Source organism: Brachyhypopomus gauderio, chromosome 1 (genome assembly GCF_052324685.1).
Source record: "Brachyhypopomus gauderio isolate BG-103 chromosome 1, BGAUD_0.2, whole genome shotgun sequence".
Classification (NCBI taxonomy): domain Eukaryota; kingdom Metazoa; phylum Chordata; class Actinopteri; order Gymnotiformes; family Hypopomidae; genus Brachyhypopomus; species Brachyhypopomus gauderio.
Genome location: NC_135211.1, coordinates 47,713,309 through 47,732,400, shown reverse-complemented (window position 1 = coordinate 47,732,400; position 19,092 = coordinate 47,713,309). Strand labels below are relative to the sequence as shown.

At 43.0% G+C, this 19,092-nt stretch overlaps 1 protein-coding gene across 10 annotated transcripts in view; it reads right to left on the bottom strand.

Moving 5' to 3' along the window:
* Positions 1-41: 41 nt before the first annotated feature.
* Positions 42-19,092, bottom strand: part of LOC143522959 (uncharacterized) — a 56,871-nt gene continuing 37,820 nt past the window's right edge. For all 10 annotated transcript variants that reach the window (XM_077016987.1, XM_077017066.1, XM_077017057.1 and 7 more), the window contains 11 exons: positions 14,126-14,572; positions 13,090-13,542; positions 5,589-6,038; positions 5,028-5,285; positions 4,633-4,887; positions 3,888-4,127; positions 3,442-3,699; positions 2,408-2,710; positions 1,911-2,180; positions 1,293-1,376; positions 42-631 (listed from right to left, as the gene is read on the bottom strand). In XM_077016987.1, the coding sequence (XP_076873102.1) occupies positions 568-631; positions 1,293-1,376; positions 1,911-2,180; positions 2,408-2,710; positions 3,442-3,699; positions 3,888-4,127; positions 4,633-4,887; positions 5,028-5,285; positions 5,589-6,038; positions 13,090-13,542; positions 14,126-14,572 (3,082 nt within the window). In that variant the 3' untranslated portion in view covers positions 42-567. The remainder of the gene's footprint in view (positions 632-1,292; positions 1,377-1,910; positions 2,181-2,407; positions 2,711-3,441; positions 3,700-3,887; positions 4,128-4,632; positions 4,888-5,027; positions 5,286-5,588; positions 6,039-13,089; positions 13,543-14,125; positions 14,573-19,092) is intronic.

The window sequence follows — 19,092 nt, the reverse complement described above, 5'->3', positions numbered from 1 at the left end:
TTGAATGTGATATTTATGGAAAAAAGATGAGACAATTTTAAAGTTGATTTAAAAAATCATTTTAATTCAAATCATGCCTTTAGAACATTGGTTACCAAAATATTGTAAAACAATTACAGATCACATCGAGTTCCTGGATTTGTCATCAACATGGTAAGAAAAGGCTGGAAGACTAAATGCAAACCCATTATACATCATACAGTCATCATATTCAGGTCTCATACAGTCATATTTGTTGAATTTGGACAGTTATAATCTAGGCCAGGGGTGCCCACAGTTTTCAGCTTGCGAGCTACTTATAAGATGACCAAGTCAGAAAGATCTACCGGGGTGGCGGCGAACGTAATTTGTTGAGTGGATTGCAGATTGGCTACCGTGAATGTCAATCAAAATACAACTGTCAGTGCAGATGTGCGATTCATCTACTACTATTTTATGTGACGCGATCTACGCACATTCCTTCGCGATCGACCGACACTTCCTTCCGATCGACGTAATGAGCACCCCTGATCTAGGCAAATCTAGTCTAGTACATCTCATCACTGCTGAGCCCACGACACATTAACATCACCAGATCTCAAAGCGCTTGTCTGAGAAGAAGAGTCTGTCTGTAATTCTGTTGTTGAAGAGCCTGTAGAAACAAACACACACAATTTTTAGACTCAAATAAATGTCTTCCTTTGTTCTCCTTCATAGGAGTTACACATTAATTAATTTAAATTAACGGGAGCAGGCATTAATAGAGCCAGCTGGGGTCCTGAGAGCAGTGCAGGACATTTATACAGACACCTTGGGGTCCTGAGTGTGAGTCCTGGTGGCAAAGACAAGTAAGACAGGCACAGACAAGACGTCTTGGGTGCGACTAGCAGATGCCCCTTTAGGGTAAGCTAGTGCTAGTGACTATGGCTATGTCTGGTGTACGTTCATTTGCACACAGTGACTACATACGTCTGGTGATTCTCAGTTACTTGGCCTGAAACTGCTGCTGTCAGTCTCATAGTACAGTGGTATTTCTTTTGAGCTTCCTTAGCCTGTTGTGAACCAGTATCGGGTGGATTGTAACCTGTGGTTGGAGAAGTTAACGGTGTTCTTGTGTTTGTAATTCCTTCTGTGTCGGAATCTGAGTCTCTGCTCAGGAGTTGGTGAAATGAGGGGAGTTTAGGGGATGAACAGGTATTGGGGAAAAACTGTCCTGTTCACTAGTGACAGACCTGCAGTGCAGTGGAAGGGTAGTGTGTGTTGTATGTAACTGTGTCCCACACACACGCACACACACACACACACACTCTTACCTCACAGTGTGAATATTGGTGTTGGTGGAGACAGTATCATAGATCCTCTTTGCTGACACATCAGTGATGTCATTGTGACTGAGGCTGAAATTAGATGGATTATAATTACCACATTGTACAGGAATCCCAACACAACAATGTAAATCAACACATTCTTGTACTACTACATTGTGATTTAGAGTGAATTAATAAATATATTTGTGACAGTGGACCTGAGACACTAATTTTCAGATATTTCAATGCTGCATTTTCCTTCATTTCTCATTTTCATGATGTGTTTATGCATCAGGTAAGAAGCTGAAACATGAAGTGTCTGGTCATATTTCTGTTTTTACAGAGAACGTGTGATTCTACAAGATTACTGATTTGACATCACTCCCCACTCTGTGGTCATCATTTCAATTCACAGACCTCTCCACCACTACACAATGATGATCCCGCCCCCCATTCAAACAGCCAATAAGAGAGGTGGTCATTAGCATATGGAACACCCAGAACATTAGGTTTACAAACAGTGTCCTTGAAACAGCATAGTGTTGTAAAACCACTAGTTACACCCATATGGGTGTTGAGTGTGTCCTCAACACCAGACTCTCTCCACCCTCCTTCTCCACTCACTCCAGGACGTGGACTTTGTGGAGCTGTGGACACAGCAGCTGCAGGCAGTGGTCAGTGAGCTGGCAGTGGCTGAGGTCCAGTCTTGACAGCCCTTCAGAATGTTCCAGAACCAGCGCCAGGGACCCATAGGCCTGCTGGTCCAGCCGGGTGTGACTGAGGTCCACCTCCCCACCCAGGGCCCGGGAGAGAGACACAGCACGTCTCACACACTCCAACTCAGACCCGACACGGACCAGAGACAGAAACTGGAGCAGCACGACTTTACTGCACCTGGACACACACACACACACGCACACGCACACACGCACACACACACACACACACACACACACACATTCATTAACATGGACACACACACTCACCAACATGCACAGTTCTATTAATATTAATACACTCACATAACTACTAACATTAATGCTATTTTCACACATTAATATGATATAACTCCTTCTCCTCTGCAGGAAGGTTAGTGTGTGTGTTGTGAGTGGGAGTCTTACTGCAGGGTGACTGTGTGTATAATGGAGAAGAGTTGCTCCACTCCTGCCTCCTCTATCTCACAGTCGTGTAGAGTGAGCTGTGTGTGTGTGTGAGCTCTCTGGATGGCCACGGAGACGACTCTGCAGTCCTCAGTGCTCAGAGTCAGTGTGTGTGTGTGTGAGTCTTCTGTCAGGTCCAGAGCAGAGCTGCAGGAGAAGTCCAGCCTGTGCTGCAGAGCAGAGAGCAGAACTACTGCTGCCCCCTGCTGGAGCTCAGAGACACTGCAGCAGTGGAGCAGCCTCAGCAACAGCAGCCTGTCCACACTGAGAGAAGAGAGACTATTACAGTAAGACATTCAAGACATTCATGTCCACACTGAGAGAAGAGAGACTATTACAGTAAGACATTCAAGACATTCATGTCCACACTGAGAGAAGAGAGACTATTACAGTAAGACATTCAAGACATTCATGTCCACACTGAGAGAAGAGAGACTATTACAGTAAGACATTCAAGACATTCATGTCCACACTGAGAGAAGAGAGACTATTACAGTAAGACATTCAAGACATTCATGTCCACACTGAGAGAAGAGAGACTATTACAGTAAGACATTCAAGTCATTCATGTCCACACTGAGAGAAGAGAGACTATTTCAGTAAGACATTCATGTCCACACTGAGAGAAGAGAGACTATTTCAGTAAGACATTCATGTCCACACTGAGAGGAGAGAGACTATTACAGTAAGACATTCATGTCCACACTGAGAGAAGAGAGACTATTACAGTAAGACATTCATGTCCACACTGAGAGAAGAGAGACTATTACAGTAAGACAACCCCCCCCCCCCCCTCAACAACTTACGTTCGTGAGTGTGTCGCATCGTATCGCATTTGTATCGCATCGCATCGACAAGGGGTTTCAGAGTATTGCAGTTATATCGCATTGTTGGCAGTGTATCGAGATGTGTATCGAATCTAGCTTAGTGGTGACGATATACATCCCTACTACAGATCTGTTGTGTCTCGTTACATGAATGATAAAAGTCCAAACCTGAGGTGGGAGACGTGTTGGAGCAGAGGCACGATGCTCTCCAGCTCCCCCTCTGGTATGGAGGTGAACAGCAGGCTGAGAGAGACTGCTGTGCAGTGCTGGAGGGTGAAGCACAGGGCAGCACAGTGGACAGAGTCCAGCTCTCTGCTGTTCAGGGTGATCCAGTTCTCTGTTGAACTCAACAGACTGTACACACAGTGAGCAGAGCCAGTCTGATAGATCTCTGTGATGATGGACAGTACACAGCTGGGGCTCAGCCTGGGGAGAAGACACACACACACACACACACACACACACACACACACACACACACACACACACACACACACACACACACACACTTTAATTCCCATATCTAACGTTGTGCAGTATACCTAAAGCACATTGGACGTGTCGACTGTTTGAAGAACTTTAAATCTGAGCCACACATCACTGTTGTCTCTCACCTTCTGATCTGAAGTCTGTCCAGTACAGGCAGAAGTTCTCTGGGGTTTTGCTGTCCAATGTCACTCTTCCTAAAGTTCACAGTAACACTGTGATAATGCAGGAAATAGTGAATCACTTCCCAGGTCAGAGTGCAGGAAGTCAGGTCTCCGCCCACTTTCTGCAGGAAGCAGTGAGTAAGCTCCTCCTCCTGAGTTTCATACACCACTACAGTCAGCTGCCGGAGAGTCTCCTTACACAACCTGCACATATACATCAGAAAATGGCATCACAAACTGGTACTTTTATCCATGGACGAAATTTTGATTTCATGGGGGGGGGGGGGGGCACAAATGGCTTGAGAACTAGTGGGGGTTTACAGCTAAACTACAACCTAGTAAGCATCCTCACTTACATAACATTATAACATTATATAACCTGATTTTTGAGTAAAAAAGCAGAATTTGGTTTTGACAAGTGAATGTGAGAAATTGAATAAAATATCCATAATTCTATGCAAGTACTGATCATACATTTTATTTAAAATCAGCTTATCCAAAACTTCCAAACACATGTTGTCTTCAATCATTGTGGGCGGTCTAAAGGGAAACTGGCTTCCGCTTGAGCAGTCGTTTTCTGCATGGTCCTAGTGCTTGATCAGTCTCTATTTAATATATTGGTTATTAACCATAAAAACTGCAGGGGACCAAAACTGGCTTCTGAAAAAGTGCAGTCCCCCCTGACAACTGACAAACCAACCACACAGACCTGATGGTCAGAGGGCCGTGGTGACACAGCAGGACAGTGAGAGACTGGGCCTCCATCTTGTAGTCAGTCAGGTTCAGACACTGGACCCTCCAGAGTCTCAGGAGAGAAGCCAAGCTGCTCAGGACCCTGGACAGCGCCCCCTCTGGCTGCTGTGTGCTGGTGTGGATGAGTGAAAGTTCCTCAACAGTGACTGGAGCAGGAGATCTCACTGTCCTCAGTGTTCGTACCATCTTCACCACCACAGCACCACTCACACTGCACAACAACAAACACCATTTACACCGTTTACTCTTAGTAATTTAACAAAGTCCTGCAATAATAAATGTAATCTACCTCAGAGTAAACTAAATTACTTAGAATATAATAATTCAATAATATAATATAATGTTACGTACCTGAGTGTGCGCAGGCGTGTGATGTGTGTGAACAGAAGCCTGACTCCTCTGAGAGAGATGGCTCGTGGGTTTAGAGTGAGGTTGAGTGTGGAGGCTGAGAGACCCAGCACTCTCCCCACAGCCCTGCAGCTGGGAGTGGACAACTGTCCTCCCAGAGAGAGGGTGAAGTCCAGGGCCTGGAGCAGAGGAGACACCTGTCCTGCCTGATCTCTGGACTGGAGCTCTTTACACAGAGACGGGATGTACGGATCAGGACCACTGCAACAGAAAACAACACAGTTAAATAAGGAAACACATGTAACATTTATATTCTGTATTCATATCAGTCAGTGTTAAAAAGCAAAGGAACAGCACAAGCTATTTTAATCCTAGTTTCATTCTTTAGCATTACAGGCTATATTTATATTCATATTTATATTATGTTTACTTGGAAATACGATAGGCCTATATACTTGAAAACATTAAACAATTGTGAAAAAATATCAGGTACAAATGAAGTGAAAAATAAAATATTCACTTTAAATATTCTGAATATGCTATTCTGAAATGTCAAGTGCAGACCTGAGCTGGGAGATGTAGGGCAGACACTGAAGGAAACTCCTCACTTCACTCTCTTCCTCTGACCAGCCTCTCAGCTCTACAGGTTTCTTCACTGTTTGGAGTTTCAGCACTTCTAGGAAGAGGGAGGTCTTTCTCTTTGAGAGGTCTACGTTCCAGACTGCAGGAGCTGACTGGTAAACTGGCTGTAATGCTGGAAGGAAACTCCTGCCTGTTTGAGTCTCATAGTCCTTCACATGTGAGTACAGATCCAGCAGGAAATCACAAATATCAACCTTCAAATAATTATCATCATCTTCTACAGGGAAGTTTGTGTAGCTGCACACAGATGTCAGCAGTTTAGTGAAACTCTCTCCTGTAGCTGCATCACATTCTGCTGCTGTAACAATCAGCTTCAGCAGAAACTCCACTGCAGATCCCTGTTCTTTATTATGAAGAACATAATCCTCAAACCTGTTGGAATAGAGAGTTCACAGAAAACACAGAATTAGTAGATACAATTAGTAGAAATCAACAGACATAACAGATTAATTCATACAGTTTGCTGTAAACAGACCATCTGTTCTTTATCATAATGAAACCTGTTGGAATAGAGAGTCATACAAAATAAAATGAGCAGAAATAAAAAGTAATAACAGGGACACTGAAATTACATAATTTGGTCAGATAGTTAATGTCTATTACAGTGTCCACACCCTCTATAACTTTTCTTTGCTTCTGTGTTGTTTTTCTCTATGTGTTTGTGGACTAGGACAGACAGAACAAAAACTCCTACAAAGTAAACACACCACATTATCATCATGCTTTACAGGTCTGAGCAATGATCACATTCAGAACAGATGACAAAGCAGCACTTCATTCATTTACTGTCAGCAAACTCTCTCATCTGAATAACTTACAATAACAATTTACAGTGAGTGTAGTGTGAGGAGTCAAGGGGGTCAACCACTACGCTAAACTCTACACTAAATAAAGACGACCCAACTCACAACCTTTAATGAAAAACTCAGTATAAACTAGGGTTGTCCTGATCCGATATTTGGATCGGATCGGCCGCCGATATTAGCAAAAAATGCGTATCGGTATCGGATCGGCAGGCACGAGAAAATGCTCCCGACTAGACTCCCGATCCAGTTTTTTTGAAGTCCGATCCGGGTTTTCCAGCGCACCCATTTAGATAATCCATTCCAGTTTTTGCTGTGGTTTTGCCAGTGAAAGTAAAATCCGGTCCGCATTTTCCAGCACACCTTCAGCACACGAGCATAGCGTCTCCACAATTTAGCTCCGCGGCATCTCCTAACCGCCGTGTAAATTTGAAGTTATCGGTAAAAATGTCAGTTGTGTGGGATTATTTTACCTTAAAGGATGACAAAGAGGTAGAGTGCAACATATGCCGCAGTATCAAGCGTGGTGGTAAAGCTGTAAGAACTTTTAATACAACCAATCTAATCAAGCATTTAGCGAAATACCATCATAAATAACATGACGAGATTCTAAAGAAAACCGAAGACAAAAAGAAAGGTCCTACACAACTAACACTGGCAGAAACTGAGCCGGATACTGCCGGTGTTACGGTCAATTCAGTTCCCCCTGTTCCCCCAAAACGGCGCATGCGCGAAATCAACGAAATCACGCATTAGTCTACTGCTGGGTTATCGCCTTTACTCGATGTGTATACGTTATTATTCGGGTTGGTTTTATTTCTCTAGCTAAAGTTAACTTTGTGTGCTTGTGACTAACTATGCTGTAAAGCTCAGGTGTTTTAGCAGAGGATTAAATGTACAAAAATTACTCCGATGTTTAATTGTTTACGCTACTTTTTCAGCCTCTTGCATTTTTTAGTTCACTTGCATGCTAGCAAGATTTAATGCGTTTTTTTACTATTTAAATTATTTATTTAAACATAAAGAGACGTGTATTGTTCACACTTTAAAGGTTGTTTTTTAACAGACTTATTTGTTGTTTGCTGTGTCCTGGATGTTCTACAGCCTAAAAGGACTTTTACTAAAGACACAAATAAAATGTATTACACGACAAATGTTATCCCATTTGGCTTCACGCAATATTTAAATCACTTGAGCATGTGGTATATTGTTTTTGCTTTACAGAGCAAGTTTTATCCACTGCACAGTGCTTTTACACTAAGAACACAGGGGGAACGGATTTAACCAGAGCCCTGTGAAAAATGGTTCCCCCCTCTTAAATGACAGAAAGTGTACATGTAAGGCACGAAAATTAAGGTGGGGATGTCTTTGACTATCATCCTTGTAAATAACAAGTTTTATCCACTGCACAGTGCTTTTACACTAAGAACACAGGGGGAACGGATTTAACCAGAGACTGGGAAAAATGGTTCCCCATGTAGAATAACTGCTGGAGATGATATAAAGTACAATAATAGTGCTGATTATCTGTATCTGTGTATAATCACTTCATTCAGTGACTTTACAACTATCTGTACCTCCTTTAACACTGAGAACACATGGGGGAACAGGTTTTACCAGAGACTGGGAAATTTGGTTCCCCTTGAAGAATAAAGCTGGAGCTGATATAAAATACAGAAATTATGCTGATTATTTATATCTGTCTATAATCAATTCATTCAGTAACATTTATTCATCCTGTACCTCCTTTAACACTGAGAACACATGGGGGAACAGGTTTTACCAGAGACTGGGACATTTGGTTCCCCTTGTATTCTCAATGTAAATGTGATGCAGATAGTATTAAAGTTACTGAGGGAAATGGTAATCTATATATAGTTTATCAGCATCAATCTTCTTCTTTCTGCAATTCCCATTTAGGGGTCGCCACAGCGGATCAAACTCCTCCATCTGGCCCTGTCTTGAGTGTCCTCCACTGACACACCAGCCACTCTCATATCCTCTACCACTGCATCCATAAACCTCCTCTTAGGTCTACCTCTCCTCTTGCCTGGAAGTTCCATCCTCAAGACCCTCCTACCAATATACCTCTCCTCCCTCCTCTGTACATGTCCAAACCATCTCAATCTCACTTCTCTAACTTTATCTCCAAAACATGCTACGTGTGCTGATCCTCTAATAAACTCATTTCTGATCCTATCCTTCCTTGTCACTCCGAATGAGAATCTCAACATCTTCATCTCAGACAGCTCAATCTCCCTCACCTGTCTCTTTGTCAGTGCCACTGTCTCCAGTCCATACAACATAGCAGGTCTCACTACTGTCCTATAGATCTTTCCTTTCATTCTAGCCGACACCCTTCGATCACAGATCACCCCAGACACTTTATGCCATCCACTCCACCCTGCCTGCACTCTCTTCTTTACCTCTCTTTCACTTCCTCCATTACTCTGTACCCTCGACCCTAAGTAGGTAAACTTGTCAACCTTCACCAAATCAACTCCTTGTAACAGGACCTGTCCACCGTCTGCTCTCTCATTCACACACATGTACTCTGTTTTACTCCTGCTCACTTTCATTCCCCTGCTCTCCAAAGCATATCTGCATCTTTCCAAGCTCACCTCCACCTGCTCCCTACTCTCACTACAGATCACAATGTCATCAGCAAACATTATAGTCCAAGGGGACTCCTGCTTAACCTCATCCGTCAGTCTGTCCATGACAATTGTGAACAGGAAGGGACTCAGGGCTGATCCCTGATGTAGTCCTACCCCCACTTTAAATCCATCTGTCATTCCTACCGCACATCTCACTGCTGTTACACTGTTCCCATACATATTCGGCACCACCCTCACATACTTTTCTGCTACTCCTGACTTCCTCATACAATACCAGAGCTCCTGTCTTGGTACTCCATCATAAGCTTTCTCTAAGTCAACAAACACACAATGTAACTCCTTCTGTCCTTCTCTATACTTTTCCATTAACACTCTCAAAGCAAACATAGCATCTGTGGTGCACTTATCTGGCATGAAACCATACTGCTGCTCACAGATCTCTACCTCTCCTCTAAGCCTAGCTTCCACTACTCTTTCCCAGATTTTCAGGCTGTGACTGATCAACTTTATTCCCCTGTAATTACTACAGCTCTGAACGTCACCTTTATTCTTGAAAATCGGCATCATTATGCTTAGTCTCCACTCCTCAGGCATCTTCTGACCTTCCAAGATTCTGTTAAATAACCCAGTCAAAAACTCCACTGCTGTCTCTCCCAAACATTTCCATGCCTCCACTGGAATATCATCTGGTCCAACTGCCTTACCACACTTCATTCTCTGAATTGCAGCCCTTACTTCCTCCTTGCTTACCTGAGGCACTTCCTGATTCACAACCTCTACCTCTTCTAACCTTCTTTCCCTTTCATTCTTTTGATTCATTAGTTCCTCAAAATACTTCCACCTTCCCAAGACACTCTCCTCACCAGACAACACATTTTCATCTTTATCCTTTATCATCTTAACCTGCTGCACATCCTGCCCATCACGGTTTCTATGTCTGGCCAATCTGTACAGATCCTTTTCCCCTTCCTTAGTGTCCAACTTCTCATACAGCTTGCTATATGCCTTCTCTTTAGCTTCTGCCACTGCTCTCTTTGCCTTACGACACATCTCCTTGTACCTCTGTCTACTTTCTTCATCTCACTGAAAATTCTTTTTAGCCAACCGCTTTCCTCTCAAACTTTCCTGAACTTCCTCATTCCACCACCACAACTCCTTGTCTATCTTCCTCTGTCCTGAGGTCACACCAAATACCTTCCTAGCCACATCCCTCACTGCATTTGAAGTCTCATCCTAGGTATCCAGAACACCACCACCATTACCCAGTACCTGCCTCACCTCATCCCTGAATTTTACACCACAGTCCTCATCCTTTAACTTCCACCACCTGATTTTAGGTTCCACTCTCTTCCTCTTCTTCACCTCCAAAACCATCCTACATATCACCATCCTATGCTGTTTAGCTACACTCTCCCCTGGTAACACCTTGCAATCACTAACCTCTTTCAGGTTTCGTCTCCTACAGAGGATATAGTCGACCTGTGTGCATCTTCCCCCACTCTTATATGTTACCCTGTGCTCTTCCTTTTTCTTAAAGTAAGTGTTAACTACAGCCATCTTTATCCTTTTAGCTAAATCTACCAGCATTTATCCTTTCGTATTCCTTTCTTTAACACCATATCTACCCAACATCTCATCACCACTGTTCCCTCCACCAACATGTCCATTTAAATCTGCTCCAATCACAACTCTCTCTTCTTTAGGAACCTGCAAAACAACTTCATCTAACTCTCTCCAGAATTCTTCTTTCTCCTCCACATCACAACCTACCTGAGGAGCATAAGCACTGATGACATTCATCATCACCCCATCAATCTCTAACTTTACACAGATCACCCTATCACTTACTCGCTTTACCTCCACTAAACTCATCCTTCAGGATTACCCCTACTCCATTTCTCTTCCTGTCTACAACATGATAGAAGAGTTTGAAGCCACCACCAATGCTCCTGGCCTTGCTCCCCTTCCACTTGGTCTCCTGTACACACAGTATATCTATCTTCCTCCTCTCCATCGCATCAGCTAGCTCTCTCCCTTTACCTGTCATAGAGCCCACATTCAACGTACCAACTCTAACCTCCACCTTCCTGCTCTGCCTCCTATCAGCATCAATAATGTACCTTAAATACACTCCGGCTTTATTCTACAAGGGGAACCAAATGTCCCAGTCTCTGGTAAAACCTGTTCCTCCTGTGTTCTCAGTGTTAAGGAGGTACAGGATGAATAAATGTTACTGAATGAATTGATTATAGACAGATATAAATAATCAGCATAATTTCTGTATTTTATATCAGCTCCAGCTTTATTCTTCAAGGGGGAACCAAATTTCCCAGTCTCTGGTTAAATATGTTCCCCCTGTGTTCTCAGTGTAAAGGAGGTACAGATAGTTGTAAAGTCACTGAATGAAGTGATTATACACAGATACAGATAATCAGCACTATTATTGTACTTTATATAATCTCCAGCAGTTATTCTACATGGGGAACCATTTTTCCCAGTCTCTGGTTAAATCCGTTCCCCCTGTGTTCTTAATGTAAAAGCACTGTGCATTGGATAAAACATGTTATTTACAAGGATAAGAGTCAAGTACATCACCACCTTAATTTTCGTGCCTTACATGTACACTTTCTGTCATTTAAGAGGGGGGAACCATTTTTCACAGGGCTCCGGTTAAATCTGTTCCCCCTGTGTTCTTAGTGTAAAAGCACTGTGCATTGGATAAAACTTGCTCTGTAAAGCAAAAACAATATACCACATGCTCAAGTGATTTAAATATTGCGTGAAGCCAAATGGGATAACATTTGTCGTGTAATACATTTTATTTGTGTCTTTAGCAAAAGTCCTTTTAGGCTGTAGAACATCCAGGACACAGCAAACAACAAATAAGTCTGTTAAAAAACAACCTTTAAAGTGTGAACAATACACGTCTCTTTATGTTTAAATAAATAATTTAAATAGTTAAAAAACGCATTAAATCTTGCTAGCATGCAAGTGAACTAAAAAATGCAAGAGGCTGAAAAAGTAGCGTAAACAATTAAACATCGGAGTCATTTTTGTACATTTAATCCTCTGCTAAAACACCTGAGCTTTACAGCATAGTTAGTCACAAGCACACAAAGTTAACTTTAACTAGAGAAACAAAACCAACCCGAATAATAACGTGTACACATCGAGTAAAGGCGATAACCCAGCAGCAGACTAATGCGTGATTTCGTTGATTTCGCGCTTGCGCCGTTTTGGGGGAACAGGGGGAACTGAATTGACCATAACACCGGAACAGGATCCGGGAACTCTTTTGGAGTATTTTGAAGCGCGCGTTCAGGTAACTGTCTGCCTCGATCCGGTAACATTTTATGTTGTCCGCTGTTTGCGTTCCGGCATCGTTTGATTTACAAATTAAGCACTGTTGAAGGGAGTGTATAGATGGGGATGGAGCAGCAAAGTGTGGAGTAGAAGGTATTTTGCTTTTAATTAGTTTAGATATGTGCACGGATTTTTTTTAAGCTTTTAAGTTTACACTTGTTCAAGAGCACTGATGGATGTTAATGTTAATAGACTATTTGTTAATAGACTATTTTCCACTCAGGTTGTGTGTTTTGCTTTTTTAATATAATTTACAATATTATTTGCACTTGTGGCTTTTTAATCCTTGGTTTACTGATGCTATTTCTGTTTGTTATTTAATATTTTGTCTATTTTGAGTTTATTAATTGCTAAATAAACAGGTCAGTTTCTCCTTACCAACCATTGTGTATTATTCAAACACACCTAATTCAGCTGGCTACTTATCAAGAGTAAAACGCTTTTCAACATGAGTTTGACAACAAAGTAAGTTGGCTAAATAACTTTAAACTTTTATACATGCTCGGATAGGCCGATATCGGTATCGGCCTATATCGGTATCGGATCGGAAGTGCAAATAAATATCGGTATCGGATCGGAAGTTCAAAAAGCTGGATCGGGACATCCCTAGTATAAACATTAAACCTGCTTCATACTCACCTGAGCTGGGAGATGTAGGGCAGACACTGAAGGAAACTCCTCACTTCACTCTCTTCATCTGACCAGCCTCTCAGCTCTACTGGTTTCTTCACTGTTTGGAGTTTCAGCACGTCTAGGAAGAGGGAGGTCTTTCTCTCTGAGAGGTCTATGTACCAGACTGCAGGAGCTGACTGGTAAACTGGCTGTAATGCTGGAAAGAAACTCCTGCCTGTTTGAGTCTCATAGTCCTTCACACGTGAGTACAGATCCAGCAGGAAATCACAAATATGAACCTTCAAATAATTATCATCATCTTCTACAGGGAAGTTTATGTAGTTGTACACAGATGTCAGCAGCTTAGTGAAACTCTTTCCTGTAGCTGCATCACACTCTGCTGCTGTAACAATCAGATTCAGCAGAAACTCCACTGCAGATCTTCTCTGTTGTTTATTATAAAAAACACAATACTGAAACCTGTTGGAATAGAGAGTTCACAAAAACACAATTAGTAGATGCAATTAGTAGAAATCAACAGATATAACAGATTAATTTGTACAGTGCTGTAAACAGACCATCTGTTATTTATCATATTGAAACCTGTTGGAATACAGAGTCACACAAAATAAAATCACCAGAAATAAAAAGTAATAACAGGGACACTGAAATGACATAATTTGGTCAGATAGTTGATGTCTATTACAGTGTCCACACCCTCTATTACTTTTCTTTTCTTCTGTGTTGTTTTTCTCTATGTGTTTGTGGACTAGGACAGACAGAACAAAAACTCTTACAAAGTAAACACACAACATTGTCATCATGCTTTACAGGTCTGAGCACTGATCACATTCAGAACAGATGACAAAGCAACATTTCATTCATTTACAGTCAGCAAACTCTCTCATCCAAATAACTTACAATAACATTTCACAGTGAGTGTAGTGTGAGGAGTCAAGGGGGAATCAACCACTACGCTAAACTCTACACTAAATAAAGACGACCCAACTCACAACCTTTAATGAAAAACTCAGTATAAACATTACACCTGCTTCTCACTCACCTGAGCTGGGAGATGTAGGGCAGACACTGAAGGAAACTCCTCACTTCACTCTCTTCATCTGACCAGCCTCTCAGCTCTACTGGTTTCTTCACTGTTTGGAGTTTCAGCACTTCTAGGAAGAAGGAGGTCTTTCTCTTTGAGAGGTCTATGTTCCAGACTGCAGGAGCTGACTGGTAAACTGGCTGTAATGCTGGAAGGACACTCCTGCCTGTTTGAGTCTCATAGTCCTTCACACGTGAGCACAGATCCAGCAGGAAATTGCAAATATCAAACTTGACATCATCATCATCTACAGGGAAGTTTGTGTAGCTGCACACAGATGTCAGCAGCTTAGTGAAACTCTCTTCTGTAGCTGCATCACACTCTGCTGCTGTAACAATCAGATTCAGCAGAAACTCAACTGCAGATCTTCTCTGTTCTTTATTATCAAGAACATCATAATCAAACCTGTTGGAATAGAGAGTTCACAGAAAACAAAAAAATAGATACAATTAGTGCAAATCAACAGACATAACAGATTAATTTGTACAGTTTGCTGTAAACAGACCATTTCCAGTACAGTAACACCACTAGTCTGAACGCTGGTTCATGTCTCCTCTAAACACACAGACCTGCCTGCATGTGTTTGTGGGTAATGAGAGACGCAGCATAACAGACCAAAGAAATCTTGAGTGTAACACAAGAAATTCATCACAACCATATAGAATTTCACATTTCACACCCCTATCATATAACATGTTTAACTGTATCTCCTCTTTCACACACACACTAGTAAGGATGTCTCAGTGTGTGTGTGTGTGTGTGTGTGTGTGTGTGTGTGTGCGTGTGTGTGTGTGTGTGTGTGTGTGGACCTGTGTGTGCAGCTTGGTACACTTAATCACGTTAGTGTCTTCACTTTTCTTGTTTCACTTAATTTATCTTTTAACATTTCATTATAGAAAATCTGACAAGGAATTTAGTGAAGCTGTGTCCTCTCCAGACAGACTAGTCCACAGTCCTGATCTGTTTAGTGAAGCTGTGTCCTCTAGTCCACAGTCCTGATCTGTTTAGTGAAGCTGTGTCCTCTCCAGACAGGCTAGTCCACAGTCCTGATCTGTTTAGTGAAGCTGTGTCCTCTCCAGACAGGCTAGTCCACAGTCCTGATCTGTTTAGTTAAGCTGTGTCCTCTCCAGACAGGCTAGTCCACAGTCCTGATCTGTTTAGTGAAGCTGTGTCCTCTCCAGACAGGCTAGTCCACAGTCCTGATCTGTTTAGTGAAGCTGTGTCCTCTCCAGACAGGCTAGTCCACAGTCCTGATCTGTTTAGTGAAGCTGTGTCCTCTCCAGACAGGCTAGTCCACAGTCCTGATCTGGTTAGTGAAGCTGTGTCCAGAGACCTGATCTGTTTTTCTGCTGTGTCCGCTCTGTTTACTCCTGATATCAGCTGATCACACTGCAACTGGACAACAAGGAGGAAGAAACAGCGCAGAAGGAAATAGAGGACAAGACGAAGGAGAATTATGGAGAAGAGGACATGTAAGATTATGGAGAAGAGGACATGTAAGATTATGGAGAAGAGGACATGTAAGATTATGGAGAAGAGGACATATAAGATTATGGAGAAGAGGACATGTAAGATTATGGAGAAGAGGACATGTAAGATTATGGAGAAGAGGACATATAAGATTATGGAGAAGAGGACATGTAAGATTATGGAGAAGAGGACATATGAGATTATGGAGAAGAGGACATGTAAGATTATGGAGAAGAGGACATGTAAGATTATGGAGAAGAGGACGTACATGTTCATCCTATCCAATCATAGCCTATAGGTTAACAACACTAGTCAGGTGTCAGAGGGAGTACCGGCACCGGGAGTTTGATATGTTTTACGGAGACATGGACACCAGGACATTCCAGATGATGTTTCCATCGATGGTTTTCAGACCATTCGGACCGAGAGTGTAATGAGAGAGGAAAGCGCAACGGAGGAGGGCTGGATGTGCTAGTTAATAACTGCTGGAGTTACCCCCTGATAGACCACGCACTCACCCGCTCACTACTGATAGACCACTGCACTCACCCCCCTCACTACTGATAGACCACTCACCCCCCCACTACTGATAGAACATTCACCTCCCCACTACTGATAGAGAAACCTTTAAAGGGCTCCTTTGAGGAGACCCCTACCGTTCCAGATCTAGTTTTTAAAATGTTCCTTCTATGTCAGCAGCAGGCTCGCTTAGAAGTAGAGGCACTACGTAAGGAAAATAGACTCCTCAAACAGGACACTGCTAAGCTCAGTTCTGAGGTTGAAAGCCTTCGCCTCAACCTTCAACTGACCACTCATGCGCTGAATGACGTGCTCACCGTAAGTGAACGTCACACGGGCTTAACAGAAACTGCCCGCCTCCAAAGGGAGAGTGAGCTTGCTCGTGCGAGAGCGCAAGATTTCCTTGCAACTAGATCTGGCACCTCTAGACCTTCTTTATTAGTTACAGTAGAAAGCCAATATAGTCAGCACTCCACAGGTGATGATGCACCTGTCGTACATCCTAAGGCCCCGGCTCCAGTCCCCATGAGTCTTAGGTTAGATGTAACTAGTTCTTCCTCAGAGTATCCATATGATACTACTGACGGTTCAGCTTCTGAAGCTCAAAGTGAAGCCTCTGTGGAGAATCACCCTCCTAGAGCAGATGCCCTGTCTGCATCCTCTTGCTACGAGTCAGCAGAGCCCTCTTACTTGTCCTTAGCTTCTGCCCCCTTACTCTTGAGTAACAAAGAGAGTAATACTAATCCTGCTATATATTTTGGCCCTCCTTATTCTCTGCATGATGTCCAGACCAGGGACATCCCGTCAGGTACAGCAGCTAGGAAGCCTTACTTAAAAGCTGAGCATCATTCCACTGACCCACGCACAGGCTGGGAGAGTGACGTACATGTTCCAGCTTCTTCCTCAGGGAGAAATGCAGGTATTTCTCAACTTGAGATGCGCAAAGGCTCACTGTTGCCGCCTATGGACAGAGACCAGGAAGGTAGAAAGCATGCTTGTGACCATTATCCTCTGCATGATGTCCAGACCAGGGACATCTCATTAGGTACCACAGTTAGGAAGCCTTGTATGAACGCTGAGCATCATTCCACTGACCCACGCACAGGCTGGCACAGTGACGTACATGCTCCAGCTATTTCCTCAAGAGGAAGTGCAGAAATTTCCCAACTTGAGATGCACAAAGGCTCACTGTTGCCCCCTATAGACACAGAGCAGGACGGCAGAAGGCATGCTGATGTACACCACTGGCAGAACGTACAGACAAGGGATGTCTCACCAGGTAGAGCAGATAACAGTCCTTACTTAAACGCTGAGCATCATTCCACTGACCCACGCACAGGCTGGCACAGTGACGTACATGCTACAGCTTTTTCCTCAAGGAGAAATACAGATATTTCTCAACTTGAGATGCATAAAGGCTCATTACTGCCACCTAGGCACAGAGAGACAGGAGGCAGTAGGCATCATATTGACCAAGAGTTACAACACTTGGACAGGGAAGGTCCACCTTCCTATTCTAATAAACATGTCCTTGAACATTTCCCTCGTTTAAAGCTGTTAGATTCACTAGCCAAGGACATGGAGCCATTTGACCCAGCAAGTTCAAACTACCATGTTGAAGACTACCTCAAAGAAATTGAGCGTAGCCTCTCGGACTTGCCTTATGCAACAGAACGAGAGAAAGTGAAGCTAATTTGGAAAACCACCTCTAGATCAGTTCACACGTTCATAGAGTCACAGCCGTTTTCCATTAGGGACAGTTACACTCAGCTTTGTAAAGACGAAGCGTCAGCATTCATGTTGGCCATTAAAATTAAGCACAAGCGTTCAGAGCATCCCAGAGATTACTTTAATCGCTTGAAACAAACATTTTTCCAGGGAAGAAATGGACCAGGTCTCACAGAAGACCGAACCTTCAAATCCCTATTTTTGCACAATCTCCACCCTTGTGTGAGAACCCATGTCACACTTTTAGCACGCCAAGGTGACCTGTCGATGCGTGAGATCAGAAAGACCATGCGGACAGTTTAGGAGACTGTTGTGCAGCCCAGTATGCCTGAAGGAGACTCCAAAGAGCTCCAAGATCCTCCCTATGTTTTCCCTGTAGATTCAGACACTGTTCTTTCTGCAAGCCCCTCTCACTACTCTCGTCACAGGGACAGAGCCAAGAGGTGGAAAGAGAGGCAGAACCAGTGGAAGGGGGGACAGCCATAGATAAGGATCAGGTAGTGGACCTCCAGCCTGAGCCAGGGGGGAGGTAGAACTGACTTTATACGAAGTTACATGTAAACCTTCAGCCTGTAAACATGTAGCTATGTTTCCAGATCTCTAACCCTTTAAAGGGAGATGTTCCTGGCATCATCTCCGCCCACATCTCTGCATTTTCAATGCAGTAGGTTCTCTACTAAGGGGGGTGTACCCGGCGTTACCTCCTAACTGCTATACTACATTTTACCCCTCACACATCTTGTACTCTCTTCTCTACCAGCATAGCAAGAGCTGTTAAGTTTTGAGACGCTATATGGCAGTCCAGCTTTGTCTAACAAGACTAGTGAAACCGTTTCTCAAATGTGCACAGAATATAGGAAAGCACATCCGCTACCACTGTGATGCAGACTTGGCGAATAAGTCTGGCATAAAGTGCATAACTATTCGTCAGAACCACTAGAGTTGTTTTTGCATGATGACAGCTCCTGATGCTCAAGTGTACACTTAGCAATAGCAGCATTAGAAATGCATTTTGGTTGTTTAAATACTTCACTGTCACAAGATAGGATGAGGCATTACACCTCAGTTAAACCCCCATTTACATTTTACAATTTACAATTACCTTTAGATCCCACAAGGAACCACACTCTAACTAGACATTAACCCAAATGTCCATCGTGGTCCGAGATCCTTCACTTTAAACATTGTTAGGTTTGTTCCAGCCAACA